The 24,780-nt window shown below is 42.3% G+C and overlaps 1 protein-coding gene across 1 annotated transcript in view; it reads right to left on the minus strand.

Moving 5' to 3' along the window:
* The window catches only part of MAML3 (mastermind like transcriptional coactivator 3), a 435,952-nt gene that overhangs the window by 160,023 nt on the left and 251,149 nt on the right, over positions 1-24,780 (minus strand). The window contains exon 2 of the mRNA XM_005555953.5: positions 14,719-16,317. Coding sequence (XP_005556010.3) covers positions 14,719-16,317 — 1,599 coding nt within the window. The remainder of the gene's footprint in view (positions 1-14,718; positions 16,318-24,780) is intronic.

The raw sequence follows: 24,780 nt of genomic DNA on the forward strand, positions 1-24,780 counted from the left end.
AGAGGTTATATAACCCACCCAGGGTCCTGCAAGTACTGAAGTGGTAAAATCAGGATCTGAAGATCTGTTCTGGTCTCAGAGCTGACTCCCGACCTCTACACTTTGCCACCTCCCTACCAAGGCAGCTCCTTAAATGATCCTACCTAATGTCATACCTAGGCAGTTCTCAAGTCAGGAGAAGGTGGAAGTGGTGGCAGCCCTGCAAAAACGGAGAGAACTGTGACTGCTTAGCAGTGTTTTGGGGAATCGTGTTTATTCACCAGTTTCTCTCACTAGACCGCCAATTTAACACTCTGCCAACTGTCCAATTATTCATGTTCATGTGGAGCTAAGTGGGTTCTTCTCCAGCTGCACACCTTTCTTTCTCAACATAATTAATGAGGCTCATCAAAACCCTAGAAAACAAGCCCAGCGCACCAGCCACTCTCATTGACATGTTAATAGGGGGTCAGGTGCTCCTGACCTCACCACAGGATGTTTATATGGCCCCAGGGCTGCTCACAAATGTTATATGTTGACTATAGGGTGTCATGAATAAGGGCATTCCTTTCCCAATAAGCAGCTGCACTACACACAAATGGCCATGGAAATCTCTGAAGGCGGTGAGCCACACAGATCAGGTGAATTCTAACAGCATGGGCACAAAGCTGGCCGGGTTGGCTTATCCAGAGCAGAGGGCTCCCTGGCCAGGTGGAGGGCACTGGGAAGCACTCACTCATTCCATCCAGTGTAGGATTACATGGTTTTTAAAAGGCAATGTAAAGAGTAAGAGGCTCACAAACAGAAAAAAAAAAAAAAAAAAAAATCACCTCTGGTCTTGCTTATTACTTTTCTGATCACAGAGCTGATTTTTGTTATTCTAACTTGCGTTGTTCAACACAGTAGCCACTAGCCACATGTGGCTGTTGAGCACTTGAAATGTGGCTGGTCCAAATTGGGCTGTGTTGTAAGCATAACAGGCACATCGGATTTCAAACACTTGGTATGAAAAAGAAAATGTATGTAAAATATACCATTAGTAATCTTCATATTGATTACATGTTAACATAACCATATTTTAAATACATTGGGTTAAATAAAAATATATTAAGATGAATGTCACCAGCTGCTTTTTACCTTTTGTAACATGGCCAACAGAAATTTAAAAATCACATGGTTTGCACTGGTGGCTTGCATTCTATTTTGATTGGACAGTGCTGCTCTAGAGTTTGGAACCTTTAAACCTGTCACTGCTTTGAGACGGAGGCAAGGGGCAAGTGTGTTTCCAAGTCTTGTCTCTGGGCTTTTTCTGCCACACTAATGAAACTCTTACTAATGGGCGATACTGAAACTAGCACTATCTACCACGAAGGCTGCAATACACTCAGATGTGAATTGCCTCATGTTCCAGGGCCTTCAATCACCCTTCTACTCGCAGGCTTTGCAGTACAGGCTCTGACTGGCCCCAGCAAGAGCACACTTTGGCACTCTGCGGCACATGTAACTCATTCTTATTGCACTGATCTAAAAGCTAGCTCTCACGCATAGTGGCTTTTAGGGAATGATCAAGTGGAACCAGGCTGCCACCGATGGCTGTGCGGTTGTGCCTGGCACAACAGTGTCCAGCAGAGGGTACACAAGGGGTTGCTGTCACACTAGGGGTGCCTGTGGGCTAGGGCAGCAGTTCATCGGCTCAGAGGCATTGCCTGAAGTGGACCGCACTCTACATCCGAGGCAATCTTTTACTTGCACCCCTAACATCCACATGGCACTGAAAGTGCTCCTAGCCTAGCAAGACCATTAAAACATCCTTTGTATGAATTGGCCAGAGCCCAGGGCAGAAAAGCAGGCCAAATAAATTCCCAAACATCTCAGATCTAAGAAGAGCAATTAGAGAATGCAGATATGTTTATAAAACCTACTCTAGGAAATCATATTAATAAATGGGAGTTATTAGTTTGGATACAATTTGGGGTCACTATTCACTACTTGCTAAATAAAATGTGTAGGTAAATTGCATAATCTCATGTATCATATTAACTAATCATGACAATGTATTGGAAATCTAACCAACATGAAAGATATTTTGATTCTCTATGTACTAGATCCGCTGCAAACCATTTGTTGTCATAAAGAGGACGAATTCTAGAGAATCTTGCCCAGGAACCAAAATATAATAGAATATCTTTGTATAGGAAAGCAGCATTTTTGTTTTTGTTTTTTTCCCCAAAGAGTATTATAACCTCTAGAAGAGCCCAGAGTTGTATGAATAGTTAATGAACGATGACATAATATACTTTAAAGCTTGGAACTCTTTAAAGCATGCTCCATAAGACTATCTTTAGAAAGGGCTCTCTTCAAATAATTGCTAAGATATGACGATGTAAATCTTTATAATAAAAATATTAAGCAAAAGGAACATATGATAGTCTGTTATTACTCTAATAAAAATAACCACTTTCATAGTGATATGAATTTACTAAAAAATAAACACCTGTAAAAACAAAAAGCCCAACTATAAAACACAGAGAAGGTATTTGTGGCTCAATGTTGCACAAATTTTTAAAAAAATAGCCATGAGCTTTGGGAGGCCGAGGTGGGCGGATCATAAGGTCAGGAGATCGAGACCATCCTGGCTAACTCAGTGAAACCCTGTCTCTACTAAAAACACAAAAAATTAGCCGGGCGTGGTGGTGGGCGCCTGTAGTCCCAGCTACTCGGGAGGCTGAGGCAGGAGAATGGCGGGAACCCGGGAGGCGAAGTTTGCAGTGAGCTGAGATCGCACCACTGCACTCCAGCCTGGGCGACAAGGCGAGACTTCGTCTCAAAAAAAAAAAAAAATAGCCATGAGCTTGCTTCACGCCTTTTGCAGATTGTGGGACAAGTAGTACCTCAGAAAACTGGAAATATAAAACAGAAGTATAAGGTAAATAATAGCAAAGTAAGGCCGGGCACGGTGGCTCACGCCTGTAATCCCAGCACTTTGGGAGGCCAAGGCGGGCGGATCACGAGGTCAGGAGATTGAGACTATCCTGGCTAACACGGTGAAACCCTGTCTCTACTAAAAATACCAAAAATTAGCCAGGTGTGGTGGTGGGCGCCTGTAGTCCCAGCTACTCAGGAGGCTGAGGCAGGAGAACGGTGTGAACCTGGGAGGCAGAGCTTGCAGTGAGCCGAGATCGCACCACTGCACTCAGGTGAGCGAGACTCCGTCTCAAAAAAAAAAAAAATAATAATAATAGCAAAGTAAATTACAGGTGTTTAAATTGCTTTTAAATATACTGTAAATGAGATTTGATTATTTACACATATATATGTGATCATCATCTTTCAGGAACTATTATACCATCCCAATATTTTAACCTTATGATCATAAATATTTGATTCATTTCCCTTTTATCTTGTCATTTATTCAAGCACCAAGTTCTGTTACTTCTTCCCTCTAAATGCCACTGTGGCCATTGTTCCTTAAATTTTAACTGCTGTGTCCAGATAGACATTCTTACTGTCTCACACTTGAAATAGTAGGAAGTCCTCTAAGTGTTCTCCCATTCAAATTTCACCTTGCTATTCCCCACCCGAACGCTTCCCTCCAGCCTGGCTATAATCCAAGTTGGCCACGGAAGGAATAACGCTTTGCCGCTAGCAGAATGCCTTTCTACTCACCCTCTATCCCTCCAACTCCTACTCATTCTTGGTCTGTCTTGAAGCTCAGTTGCCCTTTGGAGGCTGCTCTTGTCTTCTCCAGGCTGCACTGACCCTTGCTGTTTTCTCTGCCCCGAATCCTGAATGTAGAATTTAGTAAGATAGCACTGACTACTTGCTCCCTTGTATCACCCTTATCTCCCTGACCAGACTGCACATTACTGGACAGTCTAGATTATGCTGTTTTGGTATCTTGCTTTGGTCCATAACATCACGACTTTTAGGAGTGAATATACACAGGGAGGATATGATTGGCCATTTTACAATTTTCTACACCTGTGTCGAACCTTTAGTCTAGCAGGATCCTGTCGGGAAAAAATAAAGCTGGGCCTACTCTCTTACCTGTGAGTGCACTGGGCAAGGGCCTAGGGTGTAGCAGAATGCACCTTTAAAGGAAGGGAATCTAGGAGTCTGGAAATGGAATGAAGTTGGGCATCTGGCTGAGGAAATGCCTCCCCGAAGCTCAGGAGCACCTGGGAAAGTTGCCTGTCTGCCATCCTCGATGCAACCGAGCATCAGAACACGGAACACAGGGTTGTGGCCGACCCATGTGCCTGAGAGCAGTCTTGCTCCGAGGAGAACAGCTCAAAAGAGGCCCTACATAAGCCTTGTGTTGCCTTTAATTGTGTAGTATCCATTCCTTTGCAGTCTGTCTTTCTGTAGATCTTAAGGAAAGCAGCCTGGCACTATAAGACTGTGCCCTTAAATCCTGAGACAGAAAAATGAATAACAAACCCTCTCTTGGAGAGATGAAGAAAAATCCCACTCTTCACCACATTGGGAGTGGGGGGGAGGGAGTGCTGGAAGATGGACCACTTTGTTCTACTAAGAGAATCAACGGGACTATAACTGCCATATTTAAACATATACAAATATTTAGCAATGAAATAAACACAGGCTGCTTGAACTGCAGTGTTACCTTTTTTTTTTTTTTTTTTTAAGACGTATTCTCGCTCTGTCGCCAGGCTGGAATGCAGTGGTGCGATCTTGGCTCACCGCAACCTCCACCTCCTGGGTTCAAGCGATTCTCCTGCTTCAGCCTCCCAAGTAGTTGGGACTACAGGCATGTGCCACCATGCCCAGCTAATTTTTTGTATTTTTAATAGAGATGGGGTTTCACCATGTTACCCAGGATGGTCTTGATCTCCTGACCTGGTAATCTGCCTGCCTCAGCCTCCCAAAGTGCTGGGATTACAGGCGTGAGCCACTGAGCCCAGCCCTCAGTGTTATCTTACATACTATTTCTCCATTAGAAAATGGTAGTGGTGGCCAGGTGCAGTGGCTCACGCCTGTAGTCCCAGCACTCTGGGAGGCTGAGGCAGGTGGGTCACTTGAGGTCAGAAGTTCGAGACCAGCCTGGCCAACATGGTGAAACCCCTTGTCTACTAAAAATACAAAAATTAGTTGGGCATGATGGTGTATGCCTTTAATCTCAGCTACTCAGGAGGATGAGGCTCAAGAATCGCTTGAGCCCAGGAGGCAGAGGTTGCAGTGAGCCAAGGTTTTGCCACTGTATGTCAGCCTGGGTGACAAAGTGAGGCTCTGACTCAAAAAAAAGTAAAAAAAGAGAAAGAAAATGGTCGTGTTGGTGATAGTGGTTGGGAGAAAATGGTCGTGGTGGTGATAGTGGTTGGGAGATGTGGGCGGGGGAGATGTTCATTAAAATGCACATCCCCAGGCCTCATCCCAGATGTACAGATTCTGGGCCTTTGGCAGTGGAATCTGATTACCTGCATCTTGAATGCTTTCCTCAGGAGATTCTTAGGCCCATAAATGTTTCAGAACCACTGTTTGATGGGTTATCAGCTCTCTCAGTAAACAAGAATATTCTCGTTCCCTAAAACCTTTAAGGAATATTTTCATAGGAGTGCAATTAAAACCTCTTTCGGGCTGGGTGCAGTGGCTCACGCCTATAAGCCCAGTACTTTGGGAGGCCGAGGCAGGCGGATTGCCTGAGCTAAGGAGTTCGCGACCAGCCTGGGCAACACAGTGAAACCCCATCTCTACTAAAATACAAAAAACTGGCTGGGCGTGGCGGTGTGTGCCTGTAGTCCCAGATTCTCAGGAGGCTGAGGCAGGAAAATTGCTTGAACCCAGAGGGCGGAGGTTGCAGTGAGCCCAGATCGTGCCACTGCACCCCAGCCTGGGCAACAGAGTGAGACTCCATCTCAAAATTAAAACAAAAACAAAAACAAAAACAAAAAAGAAAAAACCTTTCTTCCAGAAAGCCCATTCCTTTCCTAAAATGTTTCCTTTTCTGCTGCTTTCTCTTAGTCTCATATTTCTAAAACTCTGACAGAATATCAATTTTCAAAATAAGACAGGATGTACATGGAAATGAGGTATTTTACCCATAAGCAGGGGCACTGCATTTAAGATCCGGATTTGGGGGCCCTTCTGCTTGCTGGTTTCCCCTCAGCTGGGAAGGCCTGGATTCAGTCAGTGAGGAGTGTTCTGTCCATATTCCACCTTGCACCTGAGTGGCTAGGTACTACTGTCTTAGTCAGACTCATGAACCTGAACTGTTTTTATAGTCCTTGAAGTAAGTCGGTATTTCAAGATTCTGAAAACTACTCAATAGTTATAATCACAAAATCTTCTTCCAAAATAGCATGATGATCATGTTGACATTGTTGTCTTTTTCAATACGTGTATTTGATATATGTAAATTTTGTGTTAAGAGAGCACTTTTGGTTTTTTGAAACCCACTCCATTGAAGCCAAAAGTGTTAGAAATAATAATGTGAATTCTGCTGTAAAATTATAAATTTCAATATTGGACAATATTTGATATTCAACAGAAAGGTGTTGAAAGTCACTGAAGGAGCCTCCGGTAGAATGAACACCCACATTAATCTTGGCTTCCTCCGATGCTCCAGTACAATCACAATACAGGAATAAAAATGACATAAACATTTAAGAACAAAGAAGATGGGAGATGGCAATAGGAATTGAGGGGTGTCAACAAAATTTTGGAAGATGAAAATCAGCTGGCTGAGTGGTAAACGACTTAGCAGCTTAGAGAAAGCTGAATCTAATCCTGCAGTAGAAGAAGCCAAAAATCAAGCAAGATGATTCAAGCTAAACAACGCTGTGAAGACTTAGGAATCAGAGGTACCTCTGAACGCCAGGGTAAATGGGAATGCAAAAAGGAAAACTGGCTGCAATCCTGTATAATTAAGAAGTGGACCAGATACCCTCCCCCAGACAAGAAGAAGGAGGGTGGATTACTCTGCAGAGATGAAACCACGGGACTCTGGAATCCTGGACCCCAGGCCTACCCACAGCAGGTTGAGGAGCCATATGAAAACAGGGAGATAAAGTGAAAGTCTACATAGAAGTTAGTAGGACGCCCCTCAACATCACCACCACTTCTTACCTCCCTACTCTTATTCAGCTCCAGAAAGCCAGCATCCAAGTTTACAACCCTCAGCCACGAGATGGAAGTCTTTTCTGTCTAGCTTAAGGGAAAACAAGCTACAAACATTGACCCAGTGAAATGGGCAGGTTCTAGGCGAGTCACCCTGTAACAAAGCACCGCAATTGACAAGCCCCATCTAAGCACACAGAGCAACTAACTAGCTTTATTGTGCCTCTCTCTTAAACAGATATTTGAGAAAAGCTTCTTTTATGAAAGAAAGAAAAACAAGCATATCAAAAAATATGCTTAGGAGAAACAGAGACAAAGCAGGAAGCACAGGAAAGCTTAATTTCATTTATTTATTTGTTTGTTTGTTTGTTTATTGAAACGGAGTCTCACTCTGTTGCCCAGACTGCAGTGCAGTGGTGCGATCACGGCTCACTGCAACCTCTAACTCCTGGGTTCAAGCGATTCTCCTGCCTCAGCCTCCCGAGTAGCTACTGCCTGTGAACTACAGGCCTGGATCACCACACTCGGCTAATTTTTGTATTTTTAGTAGAGACGGGGTTTCACCATGTTGGCCAGGATGGTCTCAACTCAAGTGATCAGCACGCCTCAGTCTCCCAAAGTGCTGGGATTACAGGTGTGAGCCACTGCTCCTGGCCTGGAAAGCTTCATTTTAAAATGATAATTAATAGCCTTGGATTGAAAAGGATAAATTAGAGAAAAGAAAGAGCCTATGGAAATTAAAAATGTGATAAACAAAATGAAATATTTAATAATTGGGTTGGAAGATGAAGTTAAGGAAATGTCAGAGCATAGAGCAAAAGGACAAAGACATGAAAAATAGGAAAGACATGAAAATCAGAGACAATCCAGAAGGTTTAATACATAACAAACAGAAGTTCCAGAAAGTTAAAAAAGGAGAAAAAAGAAGAGAGAAATTACCAAAGAAATAAACTAAGATATATCCAAGATCTTAAGGACACACAATTCCAGATTAAAAAAAACATGCATAGTACTAGATACAGTGAATGAAAAAGAGCTACACTAAGGTGTGTCATCATGAAATTTCAGGGTAAAGAATATTAGAAAAGTTATCAGAGTGAAAAAACAGGTTACACACATACGGTGGGGAATCCAAATGGCCCTGAACTTAATAGTAGGAAAGTCAGAGGACCATGAAGAAATGCCTTTAAAATTCTAATTAAATGTGTTTTCTAAACTATAACTCTATAGGCTGGGCACAGTGGCTCACGCCTGTAATCCCAGCACTTTGGGAGGCCGAGGCGGGTGGATCACCTGAGGTCAGGACTTTGGGACCATCCTAGCCAATATGGTGAAACATTGTCTCTACTAAAAATACAAAAATTAGCTGGGTGTGATGGCATGCGCCTGTAATCCCAGCTACTCAGGAGCCTGAGGCAGAAGAATCGCTTGGAACTAGGAGGCAGAGGTGGTAGTGAGCCAAGATCGAGCCACTGCACTCCAGCCTGGGCAATGGAGCGAGACTCCATCTTAAAAACACAAACAAACAAATAAACAAACACCCTATAATTCTACATCAGGTGAACTCAATCAAATGTAAGGATACAGACAGTCTCAAAAATCGCTTCCATAGAAACAATCTCCCATTGAGCCTTTTGTAAGAAACTATGAGGACTTCCACCAATTTGAGGGAATAATTCAAGAAAGAGGTGGGATCAAGAAAACAGATGACGCAACACAGAATGGTGGTGAAACGTTACAACAATGATGGTGAAGGGTGACTGCAAGACTTCCGTTAAGCAGCAGACCAAGAAAACTGCAGGACAGAAGTGGACAGAACCAAGAGGGCAGAGAACTTCAGGAGAGAAGGAAAGATGGAGGGAGGGAGAGAGGGAAAAGAAAAGAAAATATAAGAAAAACTACATTATCTGACGTGCTTGATCATATTGAATGTTTTACAGGGTCAGAAAAGTTTAAGGATGGATCGAAAGTACGTACAGAGACAATACATGCCCCCCACCCCGCCCAAAAGGGCAATCATAAATTCCAAGGAAAACAAAAAGTTATACAAGTAAGGAAACAAAATCATAGCATACTACATGGCTAAACTGTCAGGCACTATGCAAAAATCAGTCATGTAAACATGGACTACTTTTTAAAATCATGTTTTGTAATATAGCTAGTTACACTGAGAGGACGGGAAAGAGGAAAAGAGAAACTGTGTGTGTGTGTGGGGGGGTGTGTGTGTTTGTGAGGAGGTAGTGTAAGTAGCTGAACCCCCCATCTTCTGTAGAATTGAGTAATTGAAAACTTGAGAAATGCAATTTATGGAGATAAATGAGAAGACAACTTACTGCATGGAAGTGGCTGTCTTTGGCAAGCAGAAATTAAGAATGGTGTGGGTGAAACGGGACTACTGTTTCTCATCAAAAGCCCCCTAGCAGTATTTGACTTTCTGAACTATGCATGTGTATTACTTGGATAAGGTAAACTATATATATATAAAGGAAACTGAACAAAGGGGTTCCAGATTCTTTAAGGAAAATGTATCTTCCAAGAGATTTCCATGATAGCTGTGAATATTGCAGCTCTGTTCTTTCTCTGGAGATTTTATGACAAAAAAGCTTATAATAATATACCACACAGGGCACTCCACAAATTCTGGGAAAATAAAATTGAAAGGGAAAAACATTCTGTAAAATATGAGCATGTGTACTCATTATGATGCACACAGCCACATGTAGAAGACACACGTGTAAAGAATAAAGTAGCAGAGTCACCTATGATGTATCTAGTCCTAAGATTGCAAGTATGAAAAATGAACATCACATTTTGGACATGATTCCCTTTCTGCTCTTCCCCACAGGAATTGTTCTTGGGCTCTGGGCTGGCCTGTGAGCGTCCTTGACCAGCAAGTGGTCTCTGCTTTTGGTTTACTTCTTTCATAGTTGCTCCATTGTTTTTTGTTTGTCAGACACAGGGATTGTGGTTGCCTTCCCAGCAATCTCACTGTTGTTCTGCTGGTTCAAGATAATCACCTCCTATCAAAGGATTCTTTCTAGACTTGCCTTTTCAGCTCTTCTATTTGATCTCAAAAGCAGCTCTGCGTTATGTGAGCTAATGCTTTCTCCATTGGAGCTGATAATCAACTGTAATCATATTTTTGACCCAAACTTTGATAATCACCATCAAATGATTTATTGAACATCTTTATGTTTAAGACACAGTGCTAGGCACTATGCAAAAATCAGCTAAAGTGTGTGTGTAAGAGAGGAGAGAGAGAGATCCTGGCCCTTGAGAAATAACAGGATTAGGAAGGAAAAAAACCAGATGTGACCAAAGTTAAGTTCTATTTCATAACAAAAACACATATTTTAAAAATTGGAGAACATGTAGTGTATATTTCAAATAGCTAGAAGTGAGAACTTGAAATGTTCCCATCACATAGAAATAATAAATCCTCAGGCCGGGCACGGTGGCTCACACCTGTAATCCCAGTACTATGGGAAGCCAAGGCAGGAAGATCACTTCAGTTCAGGGGTTGGACACTAGACTGGGCAACATAGTGAGACCTTGTCTCTACTGAAAACTAAAAAAAAAAAAAAAAAAAATTAGCCAGTTAGGGTGACCACCGCCTCTGGTCCCAGCTGCTTGGGGTATGAGGTGGGAGGATGGCTTGAATCCAGGAATTCAAAGCTGCAGTGAGCTATGACAGTGCCACTACACTCCAGTCTGGGCAACAAAGTGAGACCCTGTCTCAAAAAAAGAAAAAAAGAAAGAAAGAATAAATACAGTGATAGATGCCCTAAATACCCTGACTTGATCATTACATATTCTATGCCTGTAACAAAATATCACATGTACCCCATAAATATGTATAAATATTATGTATTAATTTTTAAAAAGTGAAGCTGGTAAGAAGAAAATTAGAGCCAATCTGGGAGTTTAGTCCATGATGAATAGAAGTTCCAGAACGTTTAAAAAAAAAAAAAAGTAGGCTGGGCGCAGTGGCTCACGCCTGTAATCCAGCACTTTGGGAGGCTGAGGCGGGTGGATCACAAGGTCACGAGATCGAGATCATCCTGGCTAACACGGTGAAACCCTGTCTCTACTAAAAATACAAAAAAAAAAAAAAAAAAGCCGGGCGCGATGGCGGGTTCCTGTAGTCCCAGCTACTTGGGAGGCTGAAGCAGGAGAATGGCGTGAACCTGGGAGGCGGAGCTTGTAGTGAGCTGAGATGTACCACTGCACTCCAGCCTGGGTGACAGAGCGAGACTCTGTCTCAAAAAAAAAAGAAAAAAAAAGTAAAAAAAAAGCAAAGGGAATACAGAAATAATATAAGAACATATCTCTGAGAAGATTCAAAAACTTTTAATGGTAAAAATGTTATTGCTACTTTCACTGTCACTAATGTAGCTAAAATTTTCTAGGAATGAGAACATGGTAAAGGGATGAGGAGACAGAATGGAAAAGAGACTGAGTGTGGGAGGCAGGTTTTAGGACTACTCACTAAAGCAGGGATTCACAACTAATATATATCAATGAATAGCAAATAATGATATTGCCTCAATCCAAGTGGCAAATCAATTCAACTAAGAATAAAAAAAAAAAAAAGAATTAACGAAGGGTAAACTCTTTTAAACAGGGAGTTTCCCTTCCTTAAAAAAGTATTTTCGCAGAGGGTAGAATTAACATACATGTACGATAGAAAGTTTACAAAATTCAGTTAAATATAAAGAGGAAAACAATAATCACTCATAATTTTTCCAGCCAGAAATAAATATCATTCCTAACATTTTAGGAATTCAGTATTTAGAATTCCTAAAATAACATTTCAGTTATTCAGTATTTTTCTACACATACTAAAAGTCACAATTTGGATTGTAACATATAAATTGTTTTATGGTCTATTTTATTCATATTATAAGGCATTTCCATATGATTAGTCATTTATTTATATCATGAATGTCATGTACATATTTATTTTTCCAAAATACTTATTTTTAGATCAAGTTTTTCACTATCATAAATAACACCATGAGCATAAACTTTCTTCAACCATCTGACCAAGAAGAATAACACGTAAATTCTGAGAAATGGAATTACTAGATAAAACACATTCAAAATTTTGAAATATCTTTTGTTTCTATTTTTGTTTCCCTCTTTTTTGAAATATACAGGAAGTAAGCACATTTCTATTCATTTCTGAGAGAGATGGAATTTTATACAAATGTTCCAAATAAGTAAACATCTGTAGAAGACAATTTTCTTGAAATAAATGTGCCTAAAAGGCTTTGCTGCTCAAGTCATTCATTAAAACGAAATGTTGATCATGGTCATTGTGATCAACAAAGAATAAAGTGAGTTTTCACTAGCAACAGCAGAAAACGAAACTGAACTAAACCTATGTATAATTATATTTTATATCGCACCTGCAATTCGTGCTCATATTTGTGGAATGTACCCGCATATAATGTAATGAACTATTCTGAGAACTATGTAAATACTGCTTCACAATCAGATAAAAACATGAAATAAATGATATGTTTGCAGAAAGATATTCACATGTTTATACATGTATTTTGAAGCTTGTTTCAAACAGTGGTGAGTTAATATTTCATTAAAAAGCACGCTTTTACCTGATGAGTTTTTATGAGGTTAAGAAGTGATTATTCTAATGAGGACTCACAAAGGAATATTCTGTCCACACTGAAAATACTTCGAGAGACGAGAGAAGAGAGGAGGAGCACACAGATTTAATCCAGAAAAACATCACTTTGCTTCTTCAGCTGACTGAGCTCTTTCAAAACATGACCTCTGCAGCTACCAGCTTCAGTGACTCACAGCTCGTCAGGCATAAGGACCTGAAAGAAGTACCCTTAAAATCCATGTTCCCACAAAGACAGGAACTTTGTCCCAAGTTGGCACATTTCGAAAGACATTTAGTGGGGGTGAGGGTGGGTGCATCACTGCACTCACATGTCTGCAGAGCCTGTGAACTGGGATTAATTATTCATCTTTGGTCTGGCTTGAAGGAAATACTCTACTGTAGCTAGTGTAAAAACAGCGAATGTAGAAGCACAATTTGTATTAACAACAGACCGACCATTCTGACAGCTTGTGATCTCATAAACCTTCTGACACACCTGGGCTACCACAAACATCCATGTATACTGCCTGTATTTCTGCCTACTTCAGAACTTAATCTGGAAGTGTATAAAATGCTGTATTTCCCCAATGGTATATATTCTTAATGAAACTAAGATAATACATAAAAGCTCACATTTCAATGATATTTTTCTATCAGCTACTGATTGCAGTCAATGTAAACCAAGTTATACTTTTATTTATCCAGATGGAATCTTTAGAGCTGGCTGGCATGTGCAGACAACAAGCCACTGTGAGGTTTGGGGGTTGTAAGGCTGAGGACAAGAATGAAGCCACAGAGCTCAGGCCTGTCTCTGCAGGCCAGCACCACCTCCAGCCCTGCAGCTCCATCAAGCTTGGAGTTTCAGGGGTGGGGTGGGGCACTCCAGGAGCTACAAGATGCAAATAACCAAGTGAGGCAAGATCTGCCTGCGTTATTTCCCACTGCTTCTAAAGTACTCAATTGTGGACACCTATCCAAGCACTAGTTAGAACCTGTTTAGACATGAGGGCCTCTAAAGCAAAGACTTTTCTGCAAATTCTCCAAGTAAAATGACTGTGTCTGCATCCTGGAAGAATTGAGGCACAGCACAGCAACTGGCAGTAAGATGATCTCTCTTGAATTCATCCATGTGGGGCAGGGGGAGTCGCTCTAATGGGCATTTCCCCACTCTCTCCTTCAGGGTAGAAAAAATGTTATACTAAAGGAGCTGTGGCTGTTTGCCACTGGTCAGGATGAAGAGAGTGAAATGCTTGTCAGTGACTATTCACTTCCCGACTGGTTGCTGCTCATTTTTTACCATGCACACCGAGAGCCCAACCTCCCATGAAGAAGGCCAGTGAGAAAGTGGAGACTTTATTTTAACACAGCACTAAGATATATTCACCATCACATTTTCCGGAAATAGAGCTGAATGAATCAGAGAGGTTTCATTGCACTCCCAAGTAAGAAGATCAAACCAGCTTCCAACTGTTGCTGGTCTAGCAGCAAGTGTTTAAACATTATGAGGTCCTACAAAAATCTACTCTCCACTTTGCTTTGAAAATCCAGAAAGCTCTCCTATATTTGAACATCAACAAGCCAAATTTCCCATTATTCATAATTCAGTAAGACAGCTGAAGGCTGCTCAGGGCCTTATAAAACGGTTATAGATAGCCCTGAATGTCCCCCACTTCCCACCACCCAGAGCCTAGGATCATGCGAGCTGGGAGAGAAGCTACAGAGGTAGTGCCATGTTTGGTGGAGTGACCTCTGCAGCCTCCCTCCCTCAGAGTGAGAATTTTATGTAATTCTTATCTGCAGTTGGGAATAAAAGAAGTTTGATTCCTAGACATTGAAATATAAGAAAGTTTATCATGCCACCCTTTTCCATCTCTTAGGAGAAATTGAAAAAGAACCCTCCAAAACTGGCCACTATCTGAGGATGTATAGATAGGCTTTCTGCAGGCAATTAGACCCAACTACAGTGGAAGCTCGTAGAGCATCACACATTAACAGTCTGAAATGCACCACTCGAAGTGTCTCACTTTTACACTTACCTGACCATGGGATGGAAGTGCAGCATAAGCCATGGGCTGATTCATCACTCCTTTCTGCTTCATGAGAAGCATGCGTTTCTGGTCTTCGCTCAGGTGTGCCCTGGGGGCCTGGAGCTGTGGAGGTGGTGGCTGCTGCTGCTGCTGCTGCTGCTGCTGTTGCTGTTGCTGCTGCTGTTGCTGTTGCTGGATGTATGGCATCAAGGGGTTTTTGTTGGGGTTGGCCATTGGTGGTGTCATCCTCTGACTCAGGTCTGCATTGAAATGGGTCAGGGGTTTAGTGTTGCCATAAGTAAGAATATTGTGCTGTTTGCTTAAGGAGTTTGTACCCAAGTTATTTGGCTGCTGATTGATCATATTCATGTGATTCTGAGGGAGGTAGTTATTCATTGTTGTCTTCTGCAGGTTGTTTGCCATTGGAGGCACTATAGGGTTTTGGTTGTTAAAGGCTTGGGGGTACATCATTGGGCTATTTGGTTTTTCTGCAGTAAAAGCTGCTCCATATGGACTAGAGGGAGGTCCTAAGGGAGACCAATTTGAAGTCTGATTTGAGTGTTGCTGCTGCTGCTGCTGCTGTTGCTGCTGCTGCTGCTGCTGCTGTTGCTGCTGTTGCTGCTTCTGTTGCATGAGTTTGGCCCTTTGTTGCTGCTGTGCAGCCATCTGTTTGAGCTGTTCTGCTGGAGACATGTCAGAGCTGGGCACAGCCACAGGCCCTGATGCTGAACCGGCCACTGTCACTGCTGCTGGATTCAGGAGATAACCATTTCCAGGCCGAGGTGGAGCTTGGCCTGGAGTGTGGGCTTGGTTTGGAGTTTGAGGGGACTGGACAGCACAGTTTGCTGGTGAGCTTGCAGGGTTTGGAGCTGCAGGAGTGCTGGCAACAGAAGGTAAACTAGTGGCCGTTGAGACAGTAGAAAAGGGAGGACCAGAAGAAGAAGGCCTCGCCTGGGGAGATCCCATGGAGACATGTGCGAAGGGAGAGTGAGAGGGGTCGCTCTTCACGCTCGCACTCTCCTGGGAGAGAGGGGTCTCGGTTGCTGGCTGCGAGAATTCTGGATCCTTCTTCTCTTCAAAATCTTCGTTGAACAGGTCCTGTATGTCATCCTCAGGAACCGTGTTGGCTAATTCATCTATTAATTCTTGCCACTCCTGATCATTCAGATTAATGTCTGAGAACAGCTTGTTCTGATTTGAAAGAGATGTTTCTGATGTGTCTATGCAATTAGGGTCATCGAGAGGTTCTTGTTTGAGGTCTTTGCTCTGCAAGATGGTGAAGCCATCCTCCAGGTCACTGCAACCGTTGACAGGAAGTTTAATCTCAGGGAGCCTACCATTCTTACTTAGATCTTCTAGAAGCCCAGGAGTATGAGTTCCACTGTTCTGCAAGGGCAAAGAAGGCTTCAGGTCAAGTTGGTGAAGAGGAGAAGCTGAAGGCAGTGGCATGTTATTGGGCAAATTGTTGATGGCTTCCATCCCCGCAGAAATGTCCTTTCGAATTCGTTTGCTAGTTGGAGAAAAATTCCCATCACAAGCACCATTCTGCTGGTCTCCATTAAGTGGTGATCGAGTTCCTTCCAACTTCCTTTTCACAGTCTCTTGTAGCTGGAAAAGAAACAGGAAAGAGGATGACTAAAAGTCATATTTTACTCTTTAAGGATTGTGATGTGCATTGCTATGAACTAACTTTTAAGTGGTTACGACACAAAGGAAATAAGTCATACTTATAATTTCAAAATCAGGCAACACTGCAATTCAAATTGTATGGGAAAAGGTTTTATCTAAAAGCAGAGCTCACAGGGCTAAGAGATAGAAAACAAACAAAAGATTGAAGGGTGGGAAACAAAAGAAAAGAGATAGTTAATAAGGGCAATACTCCTCTCAGCAAGGAAGAACAATCTGTTATTATTTTCTTTCCTTTTTTGTTTTTGAGACGGAGTCTTGCTGTGTTGCCCAGGCTGGAGTGCAGAGGTGCTATCTTGGTTCACTGAGACCCTCACCTCCCAGGTTCAAATGATTCTCTTGCCTCAGCCTCCACAGTAGCTAGGATTACAGGCACAGGCCACCATGCCTGGCTAATTTTTGTATTTTTAGTAGAGATGGGGTTTCACCCTGTTGGCCAGGCTGGTCTGGTACTCCTGGCCTCAAGTGATCAGCCTGCCTCAGCCTTCCTAAGTGCTGGGATTACAGGTGTGAGTCACCATGAATGCTAGACATGAGACTTGGACCAAAATGTAACATACTTGAAAAATACGTTAATACCTATCCTAAATTCTTGCCACAACTTAAATGAAAACATCAAGGAATTAAATCAACATTTTAAAAAATGCTAAAATAAAAACTTCTAAGAATATGGAATTTAATACATGTACTAAATAGCATAGAATTGAAAATTAATGTTTAATGCAATCCCAAACTTCCTTTAAGTTCTTATGTGACCTCACCTTTCAACACCTTTTGATACAGTGGCTCACTCTTTTCTAAAAGCACGTTTCCATTGATTTCCACAACATCATACTCTTCTCAATTTCCTCCTTTCTCCACCAGCTCTTTCTCAATCTCTTATGTAGTCTTTCTTTCTCCTAAAGGATGGGATTCTTCAGTGTTTTGTCTTAAGCTTTCTTTCTCCTGCTGCTCACTCTGCGTTCTTGCTTAGACAACTTCTTCGATTACAACAGCTTCAAATATCTTCTCTAGGCTGACAGCCCCGAAAAATGCTCATCTTCCCAGGCTCACATAGCTGGACTGGGTACATTGTTTTGGGGTCGTCAGCCTAGAGAAGACAGCTGAAGCAGGCTCACCGTATTTAGTGCTTAGCTCCGCTAAATCCAGTGTTCTCCTACTGGATATTTCATGGACATCTAAAACTCAACAGGTCTCAACACTGAGCTTATTATCCTTTGTTACCCAAACAAGATCCTCATCAGTGTTCCCTATCTCAGTATCTATCCATTTATCCAAGTCAGACACTTGAGCATTTTTCTTGAAACCTCCCACATCAACAATCACCAAGTCCTATGGATTCCACCTCCAAAATATAACTCTAATGTGTCCCCTCATCTCCCTCCTCCGTTACTGTTACTATCCTTGGCCAGGATACCATTATCTCTTACTAGATTGTTGCCGCCATCTTCTAACTGGTCTTTTATGCTTTGCCTCCATTCATTTGCTCTTTTGTCTATTTTTTTTACTGTTTTGTGTTCCCTTAATCTACTCCTTATAATGCCACATTTTCCAAAAAAAAAAAAAAAAAAAACCAAAAAAAACCACTTCCTTTCTTGTGTATAACTCTGCAACGACTTCCACCGTCTTTAGGTTAAAGTCCAAACTGACTCTTGCCAAAACCACCTGGCTCCTGCTCATCTTTCCAGGCTCACTCTTTTGCCTCTCTCTTCAGCATCTCCTCCCCTCTTCTCCCTTATCCTACGTTTTCCATAAACTCTCTTGAAACTCTTTTAGTTCCTTACAGGTGCTGATATTCTGGTTTCTCTTCAGAGCCTAGAATTCTATCACCTTTAAGGTGCTAAGCTTCCTTCTGCCTCTAGGGCATTGTCCATGTTGTTTTGTTTTCTTGGAACATCCTCCCGCTCCCTCTCCTCTTCCCCTGGGTAACAGCTGCTTATTTTTCAGGTCAGATCTTAGATTTCACTTACTCTAGGAAGTCTTCTCTTATACCCTTCCCCAGCCCAGCTATGTCAGGTGCCTTCCTTGACCAACTATACTAGGTTGGATGTCCTGAAATGGGTCTTTCCAAGCAGTCTGTACTTTACTACCATAGCTTTTATCATGCTTTGGGGCAGCTGCTTAAGTGTCTGTTTGGTGAGCTCCAAGAAGGTAGCAACTGTGGCTGATGTGCTTACTGTGTATCCACAGGGCTGCACCCAGTCCTCGTGTTCATAGCAATGGTTAACAAACAATTGCAAACGGAATGAATCATTCTATTGCCTAATTCGTAGGGGCTACGAGAAGAGTTTAAATCCGAGCAGGAGGCAGCCCCATTGACCATAAGGAATGCCTGATTCCAGCCTCTACATTCCTGGTTTTGGAAGTGATAGATCTCTTACCCTAAAGAGTGTTATATCCACTTAACTGGACTCATTTTAAAAGTCCAGTTAAGAAAAGTCTTGCTAACTCTGTGGACTTATCAATTACAAACCTAACTCATCTGTCTGCTGCTTTCCCTTCTGCCAGAAAGGGCCAGTGCATGTGCGCATGGTAAAAGAGCTTGGCATAGAGTAGCTACTGGGGAGATGCTTGCTGAGTGACAGAGGGGTGACTGGGCTGGGTTAGAAGGGGTTTCAGTAACTTTACATAGTTGCAGGCAGAAGGCAGAATGACAGCGTAGGAGAGAGAAGGCTCAGTGGTCTTTCCACTCGGGTACTCTCTTATTCTTGGCAAGGTGCTGTGTATTACAGAACCAGTGCAAGAGAGGAGTAGGATTCCCTCTGCCCCTGACACCTGAACACTCACATGTGAAACTACCGGGCCTCTAGAGGAGCACCATGGGTAATAAAACCAATGTGGAGATGTGGTAAAGTTCAAGAAGTGTCATTTTACTGCTAGGTGCTTTCTCATAAGTAGATGATTATATTTGAAAAGTATGGCCGGGTGCAGTGGCTCACGCCTGTAATCGCAGCACTTTGGGAGGCCGAGGTGGGCAGATCACGAGGTCAGAGATTGAGACCATCCTGGCCAACATGGTGAAACCCCATCTCTACTAAAAATACAAAATTTTGCTGGGGTGGTGGCACATGCCTGTAGTCCCAGCTACTCGGGAGGCTGAGGCAGGAGAATCACTTGAACCTGGGAGGTAGAGGCTGCAGTGAGCTGAGATTGTGCCACTGCACTCCAGCCTGGTGACAGAGTGAGACTCTGTCTCAAAAAAAAAAAAAGAAAAAGAAAAAGAAATAAAAGTAAACAGAGTAGAAAGGGTCCTTGAGTAAAAATCCAGTCTAACCCTTATTCCTAAATCTTATATTTTTACAATATCAGACACAGCCCATAGTCATTTGGTAGAGGCCCTCAAACTGCTGAACACAAGGCCCTAACAGGAACACATTGGAATTTGATGAAAAAAAAAAAAAAATACTGGCTCAACTCATTGTATTACATAGAAACTGCTAGAAAATGATCTTATTTATTGGACAAAGCAAGATACCATGGTTTTGATGAGAAGTATGGAAGATACTTGAACATAGCTCCAAACATAGCGGCATGGTCAAATACCACAGCTTCAGGACATAAAGGAAACGAGAGTTAGGGCTTTTAACACCTCCTGGAGTAATGTTAACCTTCAAAACATAAGCATTTGTCTTAACAATGAACTGACTCGATTTTAGAAAGTCTAAGTCCATGACTGTTCCAGGTCATGTAATGAATGGAGCAGGACAGAGAAGTAAACAAAGCTGGTCCATTTGTTTCTCTATAAAATGGTGGTGGCCAAGACCATAGAGCCAGGCAGGTCTGGCTGGGACCCCAAGTTTCACCTCCTATGGCTGAGTGGGCTGCTGGGTGAGGCAGTACAGTGAGAATTAGAGAAAGAGGAGCACTGGCTCTGGAGTTAGAATGCTTGAGTTCAAATCCAACATCACCTACCTAAGAGCTAATACATATCAATATTGTCTGGGTCTTAAGAAATGTTGGCTATGATACCTTCCATTAGAATATAAGTTACATGAAGGCAGGGATTCTTCCATTTTGTTTACTACTGGGTTTCCAGTAGCTCAGAGTAGACAATAAATACATGTTGAATAAATGAATCCTGGAAAACTTACTTAAACTCTCCTGAGCCTTGGTTTCCTTATCTGCAAAGTGGGTCAGTAATAACTAGCTCATAGAGTTACCGTGAGTCTGAGGTTAAATGAAATAATGTAGAAAGCATTTAGCCTCACACCTGATACCAGTAAACACCTACGAAGGCTTAGCTTTACCATTTTCAAAATTCAGTGATACAAATAGTTACAACTGCAGCTGAGAAGGAATGCTTACTGGATCTTCAAAACACAAATAGGTAGAATATTTCTGTTCTCTAGCCAGCAAAACCCTAATGTTTTCCAAGCATCTGGTGTAGCTTTTTAAATATGAACAACAAAAATTAAATTTGCAATTCAAGTCCAAGTCCAAGTGCTAATGCATTCATGTCCTAGATTGTAGAAGAGCAGAGGCTAGATCGTTGAGGTTTGAATCATTTTCAACATGCCACCTGATTGGAGCCTCCAAGTGTTCCCTTTCCTCCAGGGCCTAAAGTTCTCCACCGCAAGCCCCTTTAACCCAAATCTTGATTTATATATTTCATGTATCTGCAGTTTGGAATATAAGATAGACATTATTGAAGATGCTGCGCTGTGATTTTTATGTTTTGTTAAGTCCAAAATAGCAGAGCAATCTTAGCATCCCTTCTGTCTGCCTCATCATCCTTTGCTATATGGAAAGGTGGTCTGGGAGTCTAATTCTCTTTATGTTTCTCATGGGAGACAGAGGGAGGCGGAGAGGGAGACACAGAACCAGCTATGTGGCTGAGAAGGCTGATTCACAAGCTCCCTGCTCAGAGAACATGGGAATGCCTGGCTGTGCACAGAGAAATGTTCCTGTGACCCTCCTCTCCTCAGGACTCAGGGCAGTGTCTCATCCCACATAGCCTTATCTTAGGAAGTCCCTGGCCCTTCTGCCTTGCAAAGCCCGAAGACTCTTAGTATGACTGCACCCTCGTGGAAGAATCACAGAAACTCTTTCCTGAGCATCAGCCTCCTTGCTCTTGTATTACTATTATTACACATAAATGTTTTCTCCCATTAGGTGAAGCTGTGGTGCCAGGAGCTGAAGTATGCTGTTCATCCAATGCCTACGACAATATGGGCTGCTATCATGTGTCAATTACTCTGAAGGAAACAATTCCTCTTCCATAATGGCTCCAGCGCAAGTCCCTCATTTACAGTGCGGCTTGATGGCTTGTGTTTCTGTGAAACTGGTGTGTGTGTGTGTGTGTGAGAGAGAGTGAGAGAGAGAGAGAGAGAGAGAGAGAGAGAGAGAGAGAGAGAGAGAGAAAGACAGACAGTAAAACTGAGAGGCAGAGAGAGACAGAATGGGGAGTGGGAGGGTTGTGCATTATGTCCAAACCAGTAGTAATAAGAATAGCTGTGCCTTTGGAATTACAAAGAACTTTCACACAGGATCACATTTTATCCTCACCACAAACATGTGGGGCAGGCCATGTGCTGGCCAGATGGTTCTATAGGGAAAGGGGCAGTGTTTTGGAGGGGGTGTGGTGGGCGAGGGTGCATGACACCCACAGCAAGGAGGAGCACGGCTAACATTACCAGGCCTCTGCTGACATAGGGGCCCCCAATACTAGCAGATTCTTGAGGTGTTCCATGGGCCAGAGTGTCCATGACAAAGAGGTCTTTTATTCTTTTTAGAGGTGCTGGCTTTTAGACTTTTTAGCGGTGCTGGCAAGTCAAAGAAACTCTTACTGTCCTGTCCCTGATTTTGCATGAAGTTGGGCAGGATCACAGAGCTTGGGAATAAAGATAGTGATGCTACTATTAATAATGAAGACTCTAAGATGGAAGACATTCAGTGTCCAATGTCCAACTCCAGTAAACCACCATATTCCTTCTCTCTGCTCCCAGTGATTCTAAAAGATAGGTTTTATTACAACCATCTTGCAGAGGCATCGTGGGTTAAGTAGTGTGTCTGAAATTACAGAATGCAGGGGGCTGGGCAGAAGATGGCTAAACCCAGATTCAAATTCAAACTCAGGTCTGACTCCTCCATAAGGCATACTGCACCCTCATCCAGGACTGGACGAAACACAGTCATGCCCCCATCAAAGGCATGGGTTTCTGATGCCACCTGTGATATGCTTTCTCAGACTGTGCTTTCAGGGATCTTCCTTTGTTCCAGCCTTTCCCCGCCACCCACACCCAATTAAACCTCAAGAACTATCCATTCTATGAATTTTAGTCTCATCTTCCGCCACCAATGCCACTACCTCGTTCAGAGTCTCATTTCTCTCATGAATTTCTGTAGCAGCTCCTGACCAGCGTGAGTCTCACCACCTCCAACCCATTCTCTGCATCGTGGCTGTGGTTTTCTCTATACATTGTGAATATGATCATGCCCGTCCTTCACTTTAAGCTTTTCTAAAGCTGTCCACCGTCTTCAGCATCATTCAGGTCTGGCACACAGGCCCTTCAACTGAATCCTCATCCCAGCTAAACTCTCCAGGCTTAGCCATTACCTCTAATCTTCCCCCACTTACTCCGCAACCCCACTCAACTCCAAACTCTCAGCTATACTTAATTATTTGCAGTGCCCAGGACATACCACAATTGTTTTCTCTCTTTCTGAGCCTCTGCATATTTTACACGTATCCAGCTTTTTCACCCGACCAATTCTATGTGTCCTTTACAATTCAGTTTAGACATTACCTACTCTGTAGTCTCTCTTGACAGCCATTTCCTACAACTCCTGATGTTGGTTAAGAGACCCTCCATGACATTCTAATTCATATCACAGTATAACTATTTTCCTTCATGGATGAATGAATGAATGCTAAAAAGGGCTCTCAAATAACCACAATGAGTTGGTGTAATTGATCCCCAAAGCAGGCTTTTCCAATGAAAACATTGGACTGCATAGTGTTCTCAGAATAAACGTACAATTTCTTTTGGTTAGTTTAAAATACTGAAAATGGACCATCTCCTTCTTAATATTTTTGAGGACTCTAAGGGTCCAGGGAATCCCTGATGAGAACCACTACAGAACATATGAAGTGATTTGTGGAAAAGAAAACTGAAGCTGAAATCCAGAGACTTTAAGCGACATTACCATGGCACATGTTTTCACATGTATGTAAACCCCAAACGCTGCTTATTTTCAGGCTTGAATTTTAAATTTCCATACAAAGGCTTCAAGTGGTTCTCACCCACTATAGCTTAACCCTCTTCAACCAAAAGTGTGAGTGAGCTTTCTTCACTAGCTGGTAGAGATACAACTGTTTCCCAAGGCTTGAAGATAAGAGAGAGTCTTAGCTTGCAGATGCTATAACTAATTTAGAGGCTCAAAGAGAACATTTTGGTCATTTTGATCTGTTCTGGTCAAACTAGAAGATGATTCACTGCAATCAATTATCACATGCTTATTCTCTTTCCATTCTACCAGCAGGTAATAAGCCTATGAACACATGGATGAATTTGACTTGCTTATTTAATGAATGACCCAGAATACTCATGTGTTAGATATTTTAATTAGTAGAATACGAAGAGCGCGCAAAACATTTCCAGAACTGTCTTCTAGATTTAAGTGCCCTTAGAAAGGATCTGGAGAGTTATTTTGAGGTTTGCTTTTCTTTAGTAATTTTCCAACTTTAATGTAACTAGTGACCTGAGAAGCTGTTAAAAATTTAGATTTCTTGGTCCCACCTTCATAGTTTCTAATTAAGTAGCCCCAGATTGGGACACAAGGTGGGGGCACAGGTATCTAAAGAAACTGAATAAAAACCTGATTCTTCTGCGGCTGCTGGTTTAGGATTCCCCAGCTTTTAGAAATTTTGATCTAGATTGATAATTCTGTTGGATTCCGACACTGTGAGGTTGATGGTGTGATTTTTTTTAAGTATGCATACATGTACAAACCCAATTTCACTACAAAATGTTCCTGAGTTGACTGGTGATACGATGGGGGCTCTCATAAACAGAACCAAGAAACAGTGCTCTAGTTGGGGCTTTTTGAAACCTCAGAGGATTCTGAATTCTGCAGAAGCTTGCTGGATTTCTAGAATATTTTTCATAAAAATGTATATTTTTAAAACATTTTAGGTTTCTCTGAATACAGTAATATCCCTGACCATTTCCCCCTCCACACTGTATACTTCCTTTCACTTTCATTCAGGGAACTGAGGAGTGCTCTGTGTTTGTGTGCTGGGCTCTGCGCCAGGTGCTGAAGGCTCAGCTCACTCCCCAGAGCGAAGCCCATGCCAGAAAGTGACCACATGCCAAACATACGTTGAAAAAAGTTGGATACATTTGTTTTAGAGAGATCTGTGTGCAGCGCAGACTAACAGGAAAA

The sequence above is a fragment of the Macaca fascicularis genome, chromosome 5 (genome assembly GCF_037993035.2).
Source record: "Macaca fascicularis isolate 582-1 chromosome 5, T2T-MFA8v1.1".
Classification (NCBI taxonomy): Eukaryota; Metazoa; Chordata; class Mammalia; order Primates; family Cercopithecidae; genus Macaca; species Macaca fascicularis.